The 15,075-nt window shown below is 44.5% G+C and overlaps 1 protein-coding gene across 1 annotated transcript in view; it reads right to left on the reverse strand.

Annotated features, from left to right (window-relative positions):
- The window catches only part of LOC126277969 (mitochondrial basic amino acids transporter-like), a 241,652-nt gene that overhangs the window by 168,265 nt on the left and 58,312 nt on the right, over positions 1 to 15,075 (reverse strand). Inside the window, exon 2 of the mRNA XM_049977622.1 lies at positions 11,811 to 11,962. Within this exon, the coding sequence (XP_049833579.1) occupies positions 11,811 to 11,844 (34 nt within the window). The 5' untranslated portion in view covers positions 11,845 to 11,962. The remainder of the gene's footprint in view (positions 1 to 11,810; positions 11,963 to 15,075) is intronic.

A 15,075-nucleotide genomic window follows, 5' to 3' on the forward strand; every position in this document is an offset into this window, starting at 1 on the left:
ATGTTGCCGTTACGATCACACCCCATAAGAGTTTAAATATGGTCCAGGGAGTTATTTACCAAGGGATCTTCTTTTGCAGTCTGATGAAGAGCTGCGCGCCAATTTAGAGCGCCGAGGTGTACATTTCGTCTGGCGCGTTCATCGGGGTCCGAAGGAAAATCGGATTGCTACCGGTGCCTTCATGTCGGCCTTCGCAGGGGATAAATTACCGGAAAAAGTCAAGGTGATGGTCTACCGATGTGACGTTAAGCCCTATATCCCTCCCCTGATGTGGTGCTTTAAGTGCTGGAAGTTCGGCCATATGTCTTCTCGCTGCACTTCCAGCCTCACATGTCGAGATTGCGGACGCCCATCACATCCCAATACTCCATGTGCCCCGCTTCCCATCTGTGTCAACTGCGGGGAGCACCATTCACCTTGCTCACCAGACTGCCGAATTTTCCAGAAAGAGCGTAAAATCATGGAATACAAGACCCTGGACCTACTAACGTATACTGAGGCCAAGAGGAAATACGACCGACTCCATCCTGTGAGAATGGCATCTTCCTACGCTGCTGCTACAACACCTGTGCTAGCCCCGTCTGTTTCTCCAATTGTGGCCGGATCGACGAGTAGTAAAACTCCTCCTGCCCCCTCGCCAGTGGGGGGCTCTACCCACCGGGTTGCTCCTGCGCCACCTACCTCAGGAGCAACACCATCCCACCCATCGGGGACGTCCGTCCCCACTTCTAAGCCGGAGAAGTGTCCAACTTCTTCGGCTTCTCACGCTCGCAAGGGCTCCCTTGGGTCCCTCCCTTCCCAGGTTTCCGCCAGCTAGAAGCCTGGCGACCGACAATGGCGTAAGTGCCCGCAATCAGCTGGTCGTAGGGCTTCACGATCCTCCTTCGTCCCGGAGACTGAATCAGTGAAGCCCTCCCAGCCGGTGTGACCCAAGGAACGGCGTGAGAAACCCAAGAAGAGCCCTCGGCCCAAGGAACTCGCGGTGGCAGCCATCCCACCGCAACCTTCCAGCTCTGCGTCTGAGGATGCGGTGGAGATTCTGGCGTCCGCTGAGGAACTCGATCTCGCCGGTCCATCAGACGCCTTGGAAAGCACTATCACAGGTGCTAAATCGGAGGCAGCAGGTGACACAGCGGCGTAATCTCCCTTCCCAGTCCCGTCAAGCGTTTCTCAGCCATGGACAACACCATCCTCCAGTGGAACTGCAGCGGTTTCTTCCACCATCTAGCTGAGCTCCGCCAACTTATCAGCCTTCACCCTTTCCTCTGCATTGCTCTGCAGGAAACTTGGTTTCCGGCAATGCGAACCCCCGCCCTCCGTGGCTATCGGGGTTATTATAAGAACTGGGCAGCTTATGAAAGGGTGTCTGGTGGCGTCTGCATCTATGTCCTGAACTCTCTTCACAGCGAGTCTGTACCTCTCTACACACCTTTAGAGGCTGTCGCTGTTCGGGTGTGGACGCCACAGGCTGTTACCGTCTGCAGTCTTTACCTTCCACCGGATGGTGATGTCGCGCAGCATGTCCTGGCTGCTCTGATAGCTCAATTGCCTCCACCTTTCCTGTTACTGGGCGACTTTAACGCCCATAACCATCTGTGGGGTGGGTCAGTGGCAACAGGTCGAGGCGCCATCGTTGAGCATTTCGATCTCTCGATCTTAAATGATGGTGCCTTCACACACTTCAGTGTGGCGCATGGCACATACTCCGCCATTGACCTTTCCATCTGTAGCCCTAGCCTCTTACCGTCTGTCCAATGGAGAATGCATGACGACCTGTGTGGTAGTGACTACTTTCCGATCTTTCGGTCACTGACACAGCGTCAGTCTTCTGGGCGCCCTAGCAGATGGGCTATCCCATTCCGCGTTCTTCTGGGTCCCTTCGGCGGCGGACTCTGCCTTGGTGGTCGCCTGAGATCGCTGAAGCGATTAAAGCTCGCCGGCGGGCGCTCCAGCGTCACAAGCGACATCCCTCAATCGACCACCTTATCGCCTTCAAACGGCTGCGTGCGCGTGCCCGCTGCATTATCCGCCAACGCAAGCAGGAGTGCTTGGTGCGGTATGTGTCCACCATTGGCCTCCATGTCACTCCATCGCAGGTCTGGGCCAAGATTCGTCGCCTCTATGGCTATCGGACCCCTGTCAGTGTCCCTGCGCTCTCACTGAATGGAGCAGTTTGTACTGACTCCGACGTCATTGCAAACCGCTTGGCAGAACACTTTGCTATGACTTCCGCTTCTGCCAACTACCCCTTGGGCTTCCGCTTCATTAAGGAGCGGATAGATCGTCGGAGTCTTTCTTTTCGCACTCACCATCCTGAATTGTACAATGTTCCATTCAGTGAGTGGGAATTTCGAAGTGCACTCGCCGCTTGTCCTGATACCGCTCCTGGCCCAGATAGCATCCACTCTGATGCTGAAACACCTTTCAGTGGACTGCCGGCGACGCCTCCTCGATCTTTACAACCGCATTTGGGTCGAGGGTGAGTTTCCGTCGCAATGGCGGGAAAGTCTTGTTGTCCCCATTCTGAAACCAGGGAAGAACCCTTTGGAGGTGGACAGCTACCGTCCCATTACCCTCACCAACGTTCTTTGCAAGTTGCTTGAACGGATGGTGAGCCGGCGCTTGAATTGGGTACTGGAGTCTCGAGGCCTTCTGGCTCCGTCTCAGGGTGGGTTCCGTAAAGGCCGCTCCGCCACCGACAATCTGGTGAGCCTGGAGTCGGCCATCCGTACTGCCTTTGCCCGCCGTCAGCATCTGGTTTCTGTCTTTTTCGACATGCGGAAGGCGTATGATACGACATGGCGTCATCACATCCTTTCTACGCTTCATGGATGGGGTCTTCGGGGCCCTCTGCCGATCTATATCCGCAATTTTCTGTCGTATCGTACCTTCCGCGTGCACGTCGCGGCCTCATATAGTTCCTCCCAAGTCCAGGAGAACGTGTGCCACAGGGTTCTGTTCTCAGTGTGTGTCTGTTTTTAATAGCTATTAACGGGCTCGCTGCGGCCGTGGGAAATACTGTCTCCGCTTCCCTGTATGCTGACGACTTCTGCCTTTACTACAGCTCTATTGGCATTGCAGCTGCTGAACGTCGGCTACAGGGCGCAATCCGCAAGGCGCAGTCTTGGGCTGTAGCGCATGGTTTTCAGTTTTCCGCAGCCAAGACCTGCGTTATGCATTTCTGCCGGCGACGCACTGTTCACCCGGAGCCGCTGCTTTATATTGACCGTGAGCTTCTTAAAGTGGTGGAATCCCATAGGTTTTTGGGGGATGGTTTTTGATGCCCGGTTGACTTGGCTGCCTCATATTCGGCAGTTTAAACAGGCGTGTTGGCGGCATCTAAATGCTATGCGATGCCTGAGCCACACCAGGTGGGGCGCCGACCGATCTACTCTCCTACGGCTTTACCAGGCGTTAATCCAGTCCCGTTTGGACTACGGGAGTCTGGCTTATGGCTCAGCACCCGCATCTGCGTTGCGGGTGCTGGACCCAATCCTCCACAGCGGGATACGCCTTGCCACTGGTGCCAGCAGTGTTTACTGCTGAGCTGGTCGCCATCCCTCGTGCCCTAGAGTATATCCGCTCCTGCTCAGGTGAGTCCTTCGTTATCTATAGCGATTCCCTGAGCGGTTTACGTGCTCTCGACTAGTGTTTCCCTCGTTCTCTTCTGGTGATGGCGATCCAGGAGTCCCTGCATACTCTCGCCCGTAGCGGCAGGTCTGTGGTCTTTGTTTGGACCCCAGGCCATGTTGGTATACCCGGCAATGAAACTGTTGACCGCCTGGCGAAAGAGAGACCACCAGTGCGCCATCTCTGGAGATTGGCCTCCTGGCGGCTGATTTGCGGGCAGTCTTACGCCGTAAAGTTCTCTCGTTTTGGGATGCTGAATGGCGCGGTCTGACCACCCCTAACAAACTCCGTGCCGTCAAGGACACAACGACTGTGTGGCGGTCATCCATGCGAGCCAACCGCAGGGACTCAGTCGTCCTTTGTCGACTCCGCATTGGCCACACCCGACTCACGCACAGTTATTTACTGTGTCGTGAGGATCCCCCTCTTTGTCGTTGTGGGGCGTCCTTGACGGTGGTCCATATTCTGTCGGAGTGCGCCCTTTTAACCGTGCTCAGGCAGACTTTTGCAATGCCTGACACGCTCTCTGCTCTTTTATCAGATGACTCTGCCATGATGGACTTGGCTTTGCGTTTTATTCGGGCAGGGGGATTTTATCCTTTAATCTGAGTGTTTGTTTTTTATTGTTGATTGTGGCTTTTAGCCTCTGATTTTAAACTGAGTATTTAAAGTGTTCTTGGTGGTTGGCTTTTCCTCTTTTTCTCTAAGGTCGGCCAACCACCATCACACTGTGTGTTTTAATTTTTGTCTGGTCTCTGTCAGAGTATTTCATGTCCTGTTTCGTCTGCTGTCTTTCCTGTTGTTCGTTTTTTATTCTCTTCGGGTGGTTTTAGTTTTTATGGAACAAGGGACTGATGACCATAGTAGTCTGGTCCCTCTAATCCCACAAATCAACCAACCAACCAAATATATTTCGAATGCGTTTGTAAAACATTTTTATTTCATGTAGGGCATGTATTGAAAGTAATTTCCGACAATGGACCACAATTTCGATCTGCGATATGGACACGTATGTTACGAGCTAGAAACATTTATCCGATCTATATATTCAAGTATCACGCTTCTTCGAACCCTTGTGAACGACTGATGAAAGAAATTGGTAAACTGTGTAGAATGTACTGCCATAAGATATATTGATTGGGATACACACATACTCTCATTCCAGGATGTAATTAACTCCATATCAAATGAATCTACTATGCTATCTCCGACTGTTATATTGAAAAATGTTAAACCACCTAACAAAATTAAAGAATTAGTATCTTTTCCTACATCCCGTCGACTACGTCACCATGAAATAATTGACATTGCGCTCAACAACATCAAACGTGCCGCAGAGCGCCGGAGACGACAGCACAAACAGGTTTGTACACGCCGTGCCTTCCACATTGCACAGAAGATATTAGTACGCACGCATTATTTATCCAACAGAGGAAAGAGTAGATGCAGTAAATTTGAACTTCCATACGCAGGTCCATACAGAATTCGCAGCATTCCTCATCCCAATGTGGTACATGTTGAAACTTTGAGAACTAGAAAAATCAAGGGCAATCACCATATTTCCAATATTAAACCCTTTATTGAATGAACATACTTTACGTTTTATCACACTTACCGCCGTTTCCTGATATTTATATGATCACTCACGCAATTATATTTATGTGACTATTTACTGATGATTATATTTTTTCCTGGCAAGTGCCCGGCACGGTAAGGTTACAGGTCGCTTTTCTTGTCGTTATACATCAGACCATGCACATTTTCTATTTTTTGTGTATGTATGATTATTTTCCTATCGAAAGTAGAATTTTTGTCTGTATACACTTTGAAATGTTTACGATGTAACAAACACCAGTTCACATTGACATTTTGCATTATGATATCTCAACATCTTGACTACTCTACATTTTTTTGCTACTACATTATGATACTGTGTGTACATTTTTTGCACTTGAAAACTGTCTGTTTTTGACCTAATATGTTTTCTGTCATGCTACGCTGTATGCTTAATTATATTACTAGAAACAAGTTTTTATTTAATGGGTATATGAATTAATTGCAAGATATTAATCCATATTCATCATTTTTTCAGAAAGCAATACCGTGTAAAAGAAATGAATTAAACAACCACAGAGGTTTACTATGAAATGGGAAATTTACCATCAGAATGAAGGAAAGAAAATGCAATATCTTGTCATGAAGAGTAAGTGGATAAGAATTTACAAGCATTAACCAGAATATACTGTACACATCGTATGATAGCAGTCTTGACTAATTATTTTTCTTTCAGAATACAAGGCAATTAATGCAGACCGTCAGACAGAACTACAGATTTTAATTTTAGTGATGAAATATGCTAGAAGTAAGAAACTCTATACTATATGAAGTAATGAATGATAATGAAGTGTCTATTTTTTGCAGATGATAATAAATGATGATGAATAGTTATATGAAGAATATGCTAATACGAATAATGAAGTTTTTCTTTGCAGGTGATGATAGTAGTGATGAAGTTATGGTAATATGAATCATGAAGTTTTTCTTTGCAGATGATAATATTTACTGTTAGTTATTTAAGTATTTGTTGCAGTTCCTTTTGACAGTATGTCTTATGTCGCATAGTATAATGACTGAATGTTTTGGGAAAGACAGCTAGAGTACATACATATTAAGTACACGTTTCATTACCTGTTAACTCTAAGTTCACTATTTTTCAGCATAATATGCATTTCTTCTTTCAGCTCAATAATCCATTTTGTATTTTTTCCAGGAGAAGCTTTTCGTGACATAATATGCTATAAGTAGTTATTAAACCTGTTCTAGTACTTACATTTTTTTACCCAGTTGTGTCTATCATTTATGAATGTGATCACATATACTGTACTTATTTCATAACCTTGCTACAGCTGACTCATGACGAATGACGTTAATAATCCTTATTTCCAGCAATAATTCAAAAGCAAATATTTTCATGCCCCAGCAATTAATTATCGATCCCAGTGCAATGCATTGCTAGCAAAAAAAAAGGTCCCAACTATTACCAGTATACAACTAAATAATGCTATCAGTTTAATATATATTTTTAGTCCTAAAGATAATGCAAATTTTTCTGTGTATTGATTCCATTATGTCTATTTATTATTGGACTACCGACTTGAGTAATAGTTCCAATGTCTTACGTCACTTACATGATGTCATATATAAACACCAGTAGCTTGATGCTACATTCAATAGTTCCTGTTTTAAATGATGACTTGTGAATAACACTGAATAATGTTTTGTAACACTATATGAATAATTTCTTAGACTTTCCCGGCGATTTGATGACATCTCGTGGAAATCGGGTTTTCTGCCGGATATCAGCGTCTTCCAAACACGATATTTCGACGTCATTACTTGACGTCTTCATCAGGTGTTCCCTGAGACTGGCTGCTTGCTGGACCGGGTCGCATATTTATGCCTGCCCGGTGGCTGGTGTTCTGTTTGCCGTTCCCTAGTCGGTCCGCGCCCGCTGGTCGCGCTATCCTGCCTTTCTAGGTGTTCTCTATTCCGTCCGCGCCCGCTCTGGCCGTCTCCGATTGCGGCTGAGGCTTCCTGGTGTTCCCTTCTTGGTTCATGCCCGCAGTGTGCGGATGTCTGAGGCTCGTTGTTGGTGTTGGAAACATATTTTCTCCGGAATTGCTTCAGCAGTTCAAATGCCGGGTTCCATGCAGTGCTTAGCTGGTATCCTGCTTCCCGGTTAACACCTGATGAAGACCTCAAGTAATGACGTCGAAATATCGTGTTTGGAAGACGCTGATATCCGGCAGAAAACCCGATTTCCACGAGATGTCACTATATGAATACTTTGTAACTAGCCAATTATTCAGATCGGTTGATACATTAGTGTAATTCTATTATGACTAGCATAAGACTTAATGTGTCCTTCACCTTCTGACCTAATTACTGCAATATCCGTTTATCCTGTCCATCCTCATGATCATGGAGCGTTATATTGGTTTTTGCACTAATTCTAAGTTGCTGTAAGAGTATGGATTCTACAAGAACATGGTGTTGACATATCAAGCTGTACCACAACCTCCAACGATGGAGATGTTATTATGGTCCCACTGATTGGTGTACCTAATGTACTACCAAAATGATAACATTGAATATTAATACAACATTTCAGTGTCTTGGCTACACTGATAAATACTTCAGGGAAGAGAACTTCAGATTGTCTCACTTGGTGTTGTGCTTCTGCAGAAAGATATGGACTTTCAGTGCAGCTACGTGCAACCTACTGTGCTACAACCATGATGCAATCCTTCCCATTCCTTTCCTAGTTTTTATAAAATGGTGAAGACTTATACAGTGCGTTTAAATTTTTGTAAAACGGTAGAGACTTATGCACTGCGTGTGCACTTTAATTTCTTAATGTCTTCAGTTCATGTAAAAAAAAATTGTAAAAACTTATACAGTGCATTTAAATTCTTGTAAAATGATACGTATACAGTGCGTGGGCACTTTATTTCATTTGTTAATGTGATCAGTTCATGTAAAAATGCTAAACACGTATACAGCGCGTGTGCACTATGTCATTTGTTAATATATTTTGTACTCATTGCGTATATACTTTGTAATTTCTGAATATGTTTTGTACTCAGTGCGTGTGCACTTTATTTAATTTCTTAATATGTTCTGCACTTATCAATGATGTATATACTCTGTGATTGTAGCCTTAGTAAACTAAATAGATTATAGAAAAATTTGTTGCTCATGGCAAGTCCAATTGACTCACCATCGCTGCCAAATTTTTTCCCCCCAGTGGAGGGTTATGTAAGAGGTCCATAATTAAAGAATTTGTTGCTAGCGCACCCGAGCTGATGTAATTTCGATGTATTGCTCACGCGCAGCCTGCGATATGTAAGCTAGAAGAGAATCTGAGACCAAAGAGCAGTATTGACTGCAGTAGGAACTGTGTGGCAGTAGAAGTAGTTGCTAGCAAGCTGTCGTGTCTGGTGTATCGTGTTGGCTGGGCCGGTCCTGTGCAGCGATGGCGGAAACTGAGCGTTGTAGGATAAGGTAAAAGCAGACTCGCGCATATGTGGTATTGTTACATGAAGTCCCATGTAAATGTTTTTAAAAAATCTATTAATAATAATCTTTCTCATAAAAAGTAACTTTTGACATTTATCTCAATTTAAAGAATTCACTAATTTCTCCAATCCTTGGCAATCCCGATTATTGAAAGGAAAAGTCAGTTCTTTCCTTTTTTTTTTATAAGACAAATCTATCGGCCAGCATTGCACTTAGCTGCGCCAGGAAATTTCTTATAGGGGCAGATATATACGCGTTATCCGGCGATCTAATTAAGGTAAGATTTTTCAGTTTATTCAGAATGATGTATCAGGGCCATGACGCAGCATTGCTGACGTCCAAAATTTACCAGGTTAAATTGACTGTCAATTATTGAAAAGTTATAGGTTTGTCACATTGTATTATATTCTCACTGTTGGGTAGTTAGGCTAAATGAGAGCATTATTCATATTATTTTATTTTGTGGGGAGGTTACAACAGCACACCATAGCCTTATGGTAGAGCACAAGATAAACTTTGAGAAAGTGAAGGCCCTCTCTCACGCATTGACCTACTTGGATTCGTTAATAAAAGAAGCGATAGAAATTCGCATATGCAGTAACAATTCCAACGGAGGCGGAAGTTGCAATCCGACAAGGATATCAGAGAACAATCAATTTTTTGTATTTTTTTACTATTTGTGGTGCTTGCTGTTCAGAACACATATGTCAGTCTTCTATTTAATTGCGATGCTACTCACAAGAATTCCCAAGAAAATCGACTTTGAAATTTTCCGAGCATCTTTAATATCGTGAAATTAGACCGACTTTTCGGCAGGCAGCGAGATTCTGTGGGCGGATGCTTGCCTACCACGTGTGGGTGCTGGTTCGATGCCTGGCGGATGGAATTTTTAAAACAGAGATAAGTGTTCTACCAGCATTTCTGTGAAGCGTAGTATACGTAAATATGGAAAAAATCAGTAGCGCACTGGACTGTCAATTGATGGAACGCTGGTTCGAGTCTCGTTTCGAGCGTTATGCTTTTCGTTAGATTCGGATACATATATCTTTTAAATATAAAATTCATCAAATATATACTAATTAACAAATATCTGTCATTTTAAATGAAAAATGAACGTCTTTCATAAAATATTATTGTAAAATATGTTTAATAAAAATGTTTAAATTTTAAAATGCTTACAACTTATTTTCTTCATCTTTGTGTTTCACAATTCACATAATTGCTTGTGAAACATGCACCTTTGTTTAAAACCTTACTAGAGCCAAGAATGTAACCAGATCGCCCACATGGCAAGAGAGTATTCTACCTCAGATTCTCACAGCCATATAAAAAAGGCCCTTGCTTTGGGTTATTAAAGACGCCCAGGAAACTATAAAGCCAATTTCCTCGATAATGTTTGAGATAGATCTAACGATTTTTGATTGATAATTGAGTTTTGAACGTCATGTACCGTAAACACAAAAAAATACGAATACAGTATTGCCATGTGGTGTCCTTGTCAGTGTTTCTTGGTGACGAGCTCTTGAGACAGTGTCTTCAAAGAAATATAACCAAAAATCTATATTTAGCACTAGGGGGTGTCTCTGTTCCCTTGCCGTCCCTCAGTCACGACCCAATGGGGGACGATGGGCATATCGCCACAATATCAGTTTCCTGAATTTGCCCAATCTAATCCCGCCCTCCAGGTGACGTCACCTCAATAGAATTTAGAATTCCAAGTGACATCTCCCAACCGATGACAAGCTCGTGGCATATAATCTCCTGATGAAGTAGATAGTGTTAATCTTCGAAAGCTCGAGTTTTAACTATGATTTAATATGGTCTGTATATCAAGGACTGCGATGTCATATCAGAAGTCACGTGCTTCACTGCCTTCTCTGCTCACCACCCTGCTCAAAGGATGATGTTCATGCCAACTACATGCCTCAAGGTTGTGCAGGTCTGGATACACGTGATGTGGAGATAAAAGTTTACAATATGTGTCTAATTTATCTATATTTGACTTTATTCTCAGTCTGTTTTGGATACAAGAACAAATCAAAAAGTATCTGTATAACATCTTTTTTTCGGTTTGTTGCAACAAGAGTGTAAAACTCCAAGCGATCTCATTTCTCAACATAGTTACCGTGGTTTTCAATGTGCTTGGTCCATCGTTGAACAAGGTTTCCACTACTACTAGAAAAAGAAAATTCGGTTGAGTGAGAGGGCACAAACGCACAGTTACCTTCAATTCTTTATCAGAATCCTTTCGATGGCCTCTTCAACCACTTTGAGTGGACCAGTCAAATGCAAATTAAAGAGGGCGAGATCAGGACTGTGTATAAGACGCTCCAACACCTTGATGCGTTATCTGAATAATATGAGCAGTATGGGGGCGGCGATACGTGGACGCACATTGTCACACAAAGAAAGAACACTGCTTGACAGCAGTCCTTGACGTTTGTTTCAAATTGTAGGTTTCAACATATTGCAAAGCATATCACTGTTGACTGTTCACTGTTGCGCTGATTCCCAGGCGATGTTCCAGTTGGCCCTTATGCTTCCCAGTAAAGCTGTGACGACTGAGTGTTGAATTCCTTTTTTTGTTGGAGCTGAGAAGTGTTGGGGTCCCCATATTTCGCCTACAGCATTGATTTGCTTCAGAAAAATTTCCCTTTTATTACCACGACAGTCCACTAGCTGCGGACAGATTATGAACTGTTCAATCTGCTGATAAACACTTCGCCGAGGTAGCGCATTGTCACTGTATTGGGCTGAAAGATTTTTATGGACTTCATCTCCTGGTAAACATTCACAACACAAAAAAACTGATTACGGAACGCTATTCTTCACTGTTGCAAGCGGTGAGTGTTGCAGTTACGTTTACTTCGCAGGATCGCAAATCGAAGTGATATGACACTGTTAAATCCTGCCCCAAGCGACGATAAGGCTGCCGTATAATGACTAGGGAGCGGACTAATCGCTAATACCAACCTAAATGTGGTTAGAACAAAAGTGTAGATACTTATTCACTTACTCTCGTATGTTATTGTCTCGATGGTGTAATAATATTTACTTATATCTTGAAGGGTCTACAAGCGCGAGAGCAGCCAAGTACTTACCGCCGAGGCAGCCAGCGACGAAGTCGAGCGCCATGATGTCGCAGGTGGTGGTTCAGTCGGGTTCAGATCACCAGGGCGTCTCCTCTGAATATCGCTTGGCTGCCAAGAAGCGCGGTCTGGCTTCGCGAGGCTCCGAGGCAGCGGCTACCAGCCTGTGGCAAAGGACAGTCATGCAACATCCATAGTAGACAAACGTAACTCTGAAGTAGGCCATGTTGTTGTCTGTAGTTGAGTGTGTGGTTGTTGTTAGTGTCATTTGGAAGGCTGGTGTGATGTAGCAGCTCTTTCCATCTTAGGTCAAGTCTTTCCATCTATAGACGAAGAAATCCACTACTGTAGAATTACACGACTGGTGAAAAATCCCAGGAGATCTGCAGGACAAGCAGATGCCAGGGTGAGATTCATAGGAAGATTCTTAAGGAAATATACACCCAACAAAGAAGTGGCTTGCAAAACAGTTGTCCGACCGAGTCTTCAGTATTACTCATCAGTCTGCGACTCTTACCATGTAGGACTAATAGAAGAGATAGACAGCACCCAGCAAAGAGCGGCGCGTTTCGCCACGGGATCGTTTAGTCGGCGAAAGAGTGTTAACAGAGATGCTCAATAAATTCCAGCTGATGAGGCTATAGGAGAAGCGTTGTGCATCACGATGTTCATTACTGAAATTGCAAGACAGGACGTTCCAACAGGAGCAATATATTGCTTCCTCCCATATACGTCTGGTGAAATAACCAAAAAGAGAAAATTCGAGAAATTAGAGCTAATATGGAGGTTAAGTGACAAATGTTCTTTACAAGCGCCATGGAACAGGAAAAGGGAATCAGATAGTACGTAGTATCAAAAGCATCCTCCGCCACACACCGTAAGGTAGCTTGCGGAATATACAGGGTGTTACAAAAAGGTACGGCAAAACTTTCAGGAAACATTCCTCACACACAAATAAAGAAAAGATGTTACGTGGACATGTGTCCGGAAACGCTTGATTTCCATGTTAAAGCTCATTTTAGTTTTGTCAGTAAGTACTGTACTTCCTCGTTTCACCGTCAGTTGGCCCAATTGAAGGAAGGTAATGTTTCCTTCGGTGCTTGTGTTGACATGCGACTCATTGCTCTACAGTACTAGCATCAAGCACATCAGTACGTAGCATCAACAGGTTAGAGTTCATCACGAACGTGGTTTTGCAGTCAGTGCAATTTTTACAAATGCGGAGTTGGCAGATGCCCATTTGATGTATGGATTAGCACGGGGCAATAGTCGTGGCGCGATACGTTTGTATCGAGACAGATTTCCAGAACGAAGGTGTCCCGACAGGAAGACGTTCGAAGCAACTGATCGGCGTCTTAGGGAGCACGGAACATTCCAGCCTATGACTCGCGACTGGGGAAGACCTAGAACGAAGACGACACCTGCAATGGACGAGGCAATTCTTCGTGCAGTTGACGATAACCCTGTCAGCGTCAGAGAAGTTGCTGCTGTACAAGGTAACATAGATCACGTCACTGCATGGAGAGTGCTACGGGAGAACCAGTTGTTTCCGTACCACGTACAGGGTGTGCAGGCACTATCAGCAGCTCATTGGCCTCCACGGGTACACTTCTGCGAATCGTTCATCCAACAATGTGTCAATCCTCATTTCAGTGCAAATGTACTCTTTACGGATGAGGCTTCAATCCAACGTGATCAAATTGTAAATTTTCACAATTAACATGTGTGGGCTGACGAGAATCCGCACGCAACTGTGCATTCACAGATTTTCTGTGAACGTTTGGGCAGGCATTGTTGGTCATGTCTTGATTGGGCCCCATGTTCTTCCACCTACGCTCAATGGAGCCCGTTATCATATTTCTGTGCTGCTAGAACAGGTACCTTTACAAGTACGACACAACATGTGGTTCATGCACGATGGAGCTCCTGCACATTTCAGTCGAAGTGTTCGTACGCTTCTCAACAACAGATTCGGTGACCAATGGATTGGTAGAGGCGGACCAATTCCATGGCCTCCACGCTCTCCTGACCTCAACCCTCTTGACTTTCATTTATGGGGGCATTTGAAAGTTCTTGTCCACGCAACCCCGGTACCAAATGTAGAGACTCTTCGTGCTCGTATTGTGGACGGCTGTGATACAATACGCCATTCTCCAGGGCTGCATCAGCGCATCAGGGATTCCGTGCGACGGAGGGTGGATGCATGTATCCTCGCTAACGGAGGATATTTTGAACATTTCCTGTAACAAAGAGTTTGAAGTCACGCTGGTGCGTTCTGTTGCTGTGTGTTTCCATTACATGATTAATGTGATTTAAAGAAAAGTAATAAAATGAGCTCTAAAATGGAAAGTAAGCGTTTCCCGACACGTGTCCACATAACGTATTTTCTTTCTTTGTGTGTGAGGAATGTTTCCTGAAAGTTTGGCCGTACCTTTTTGTAACACCCTGTAGATGTATATGGCTACTAGATGTATTGGCTATTGCGCCCTACACCAGTTTGTACCTATGTATTCAATCCTTGGTCTCTCTTTGTAGTTTCCACCTTCCACATTAGTCTAAGTTACCAATTTGACTTTTTCCGAATGCTCATCAAGTGTCCCTATTGATATATCCATTCTTTTAGTCAAATTAATAACGATTTTCCCTACATTAAAACAGTTCCTCCTCATTAATATTCAACACTCACCTGTAATACATTTTGAGAACTTGTCTTATATATTGTTTATAGTTCATCTCTCACTTCCATATAAGCATACACCACAACTATATGTACACACCGCAATCCACATTATGTGTTTCAGATACCACTTCGCCGCGTGGGGTAGCCGCGCGGTCTAAGGCGTTCGCGTGGCTCCCTCTTTCGGAGGTTCGAGTCCTCCCTCGGGCATGAGTGTGTGTGTGTTGTCTTTAGGATAAGTTATGTTAAGTTAAATTAATTAATGTGTAAGACCTGGGACCAATGACCTCGGCAGTTTGGTCGGGACTGGTGAAATGGTTCAAATGGCTCTGAACACTATGGGACTTACATCTGAGGTCATCAGTCCCCTAGAACTTAGAACTACTTAAAACTAACTAACCTAAGGGCATCACACACATCCATGCCCGAGGCAGGATTCGAACCTGCGACCGTAGCGGTCGCTCGGTTCCAGACCGTAGCGCCTAGAACCGCTCGGCCACACCGGCCGTCTGGGACCGTTGACCTCAGCAGTTTGGTCCTCTAGTCCTTACCACAAATTTCCAAATTTCAGATACCACTTCCTCGCTTTCCCGCGCCCCC

This window comes from Schistocerca gregaria, chromosome 6 (genome assembly GCF_023897955.1).
Source record: "Schistocerca gregaria isolate iqSchGreg1 chromosome 6, iqSchGreg1.2, whole genome shotgun sequence".
NCBI lineage: Eukaryota > Metazoa > Arthropoda > Insecta > Orthoptera > Acrididae > Schistocerca > Schistocerca gregaria.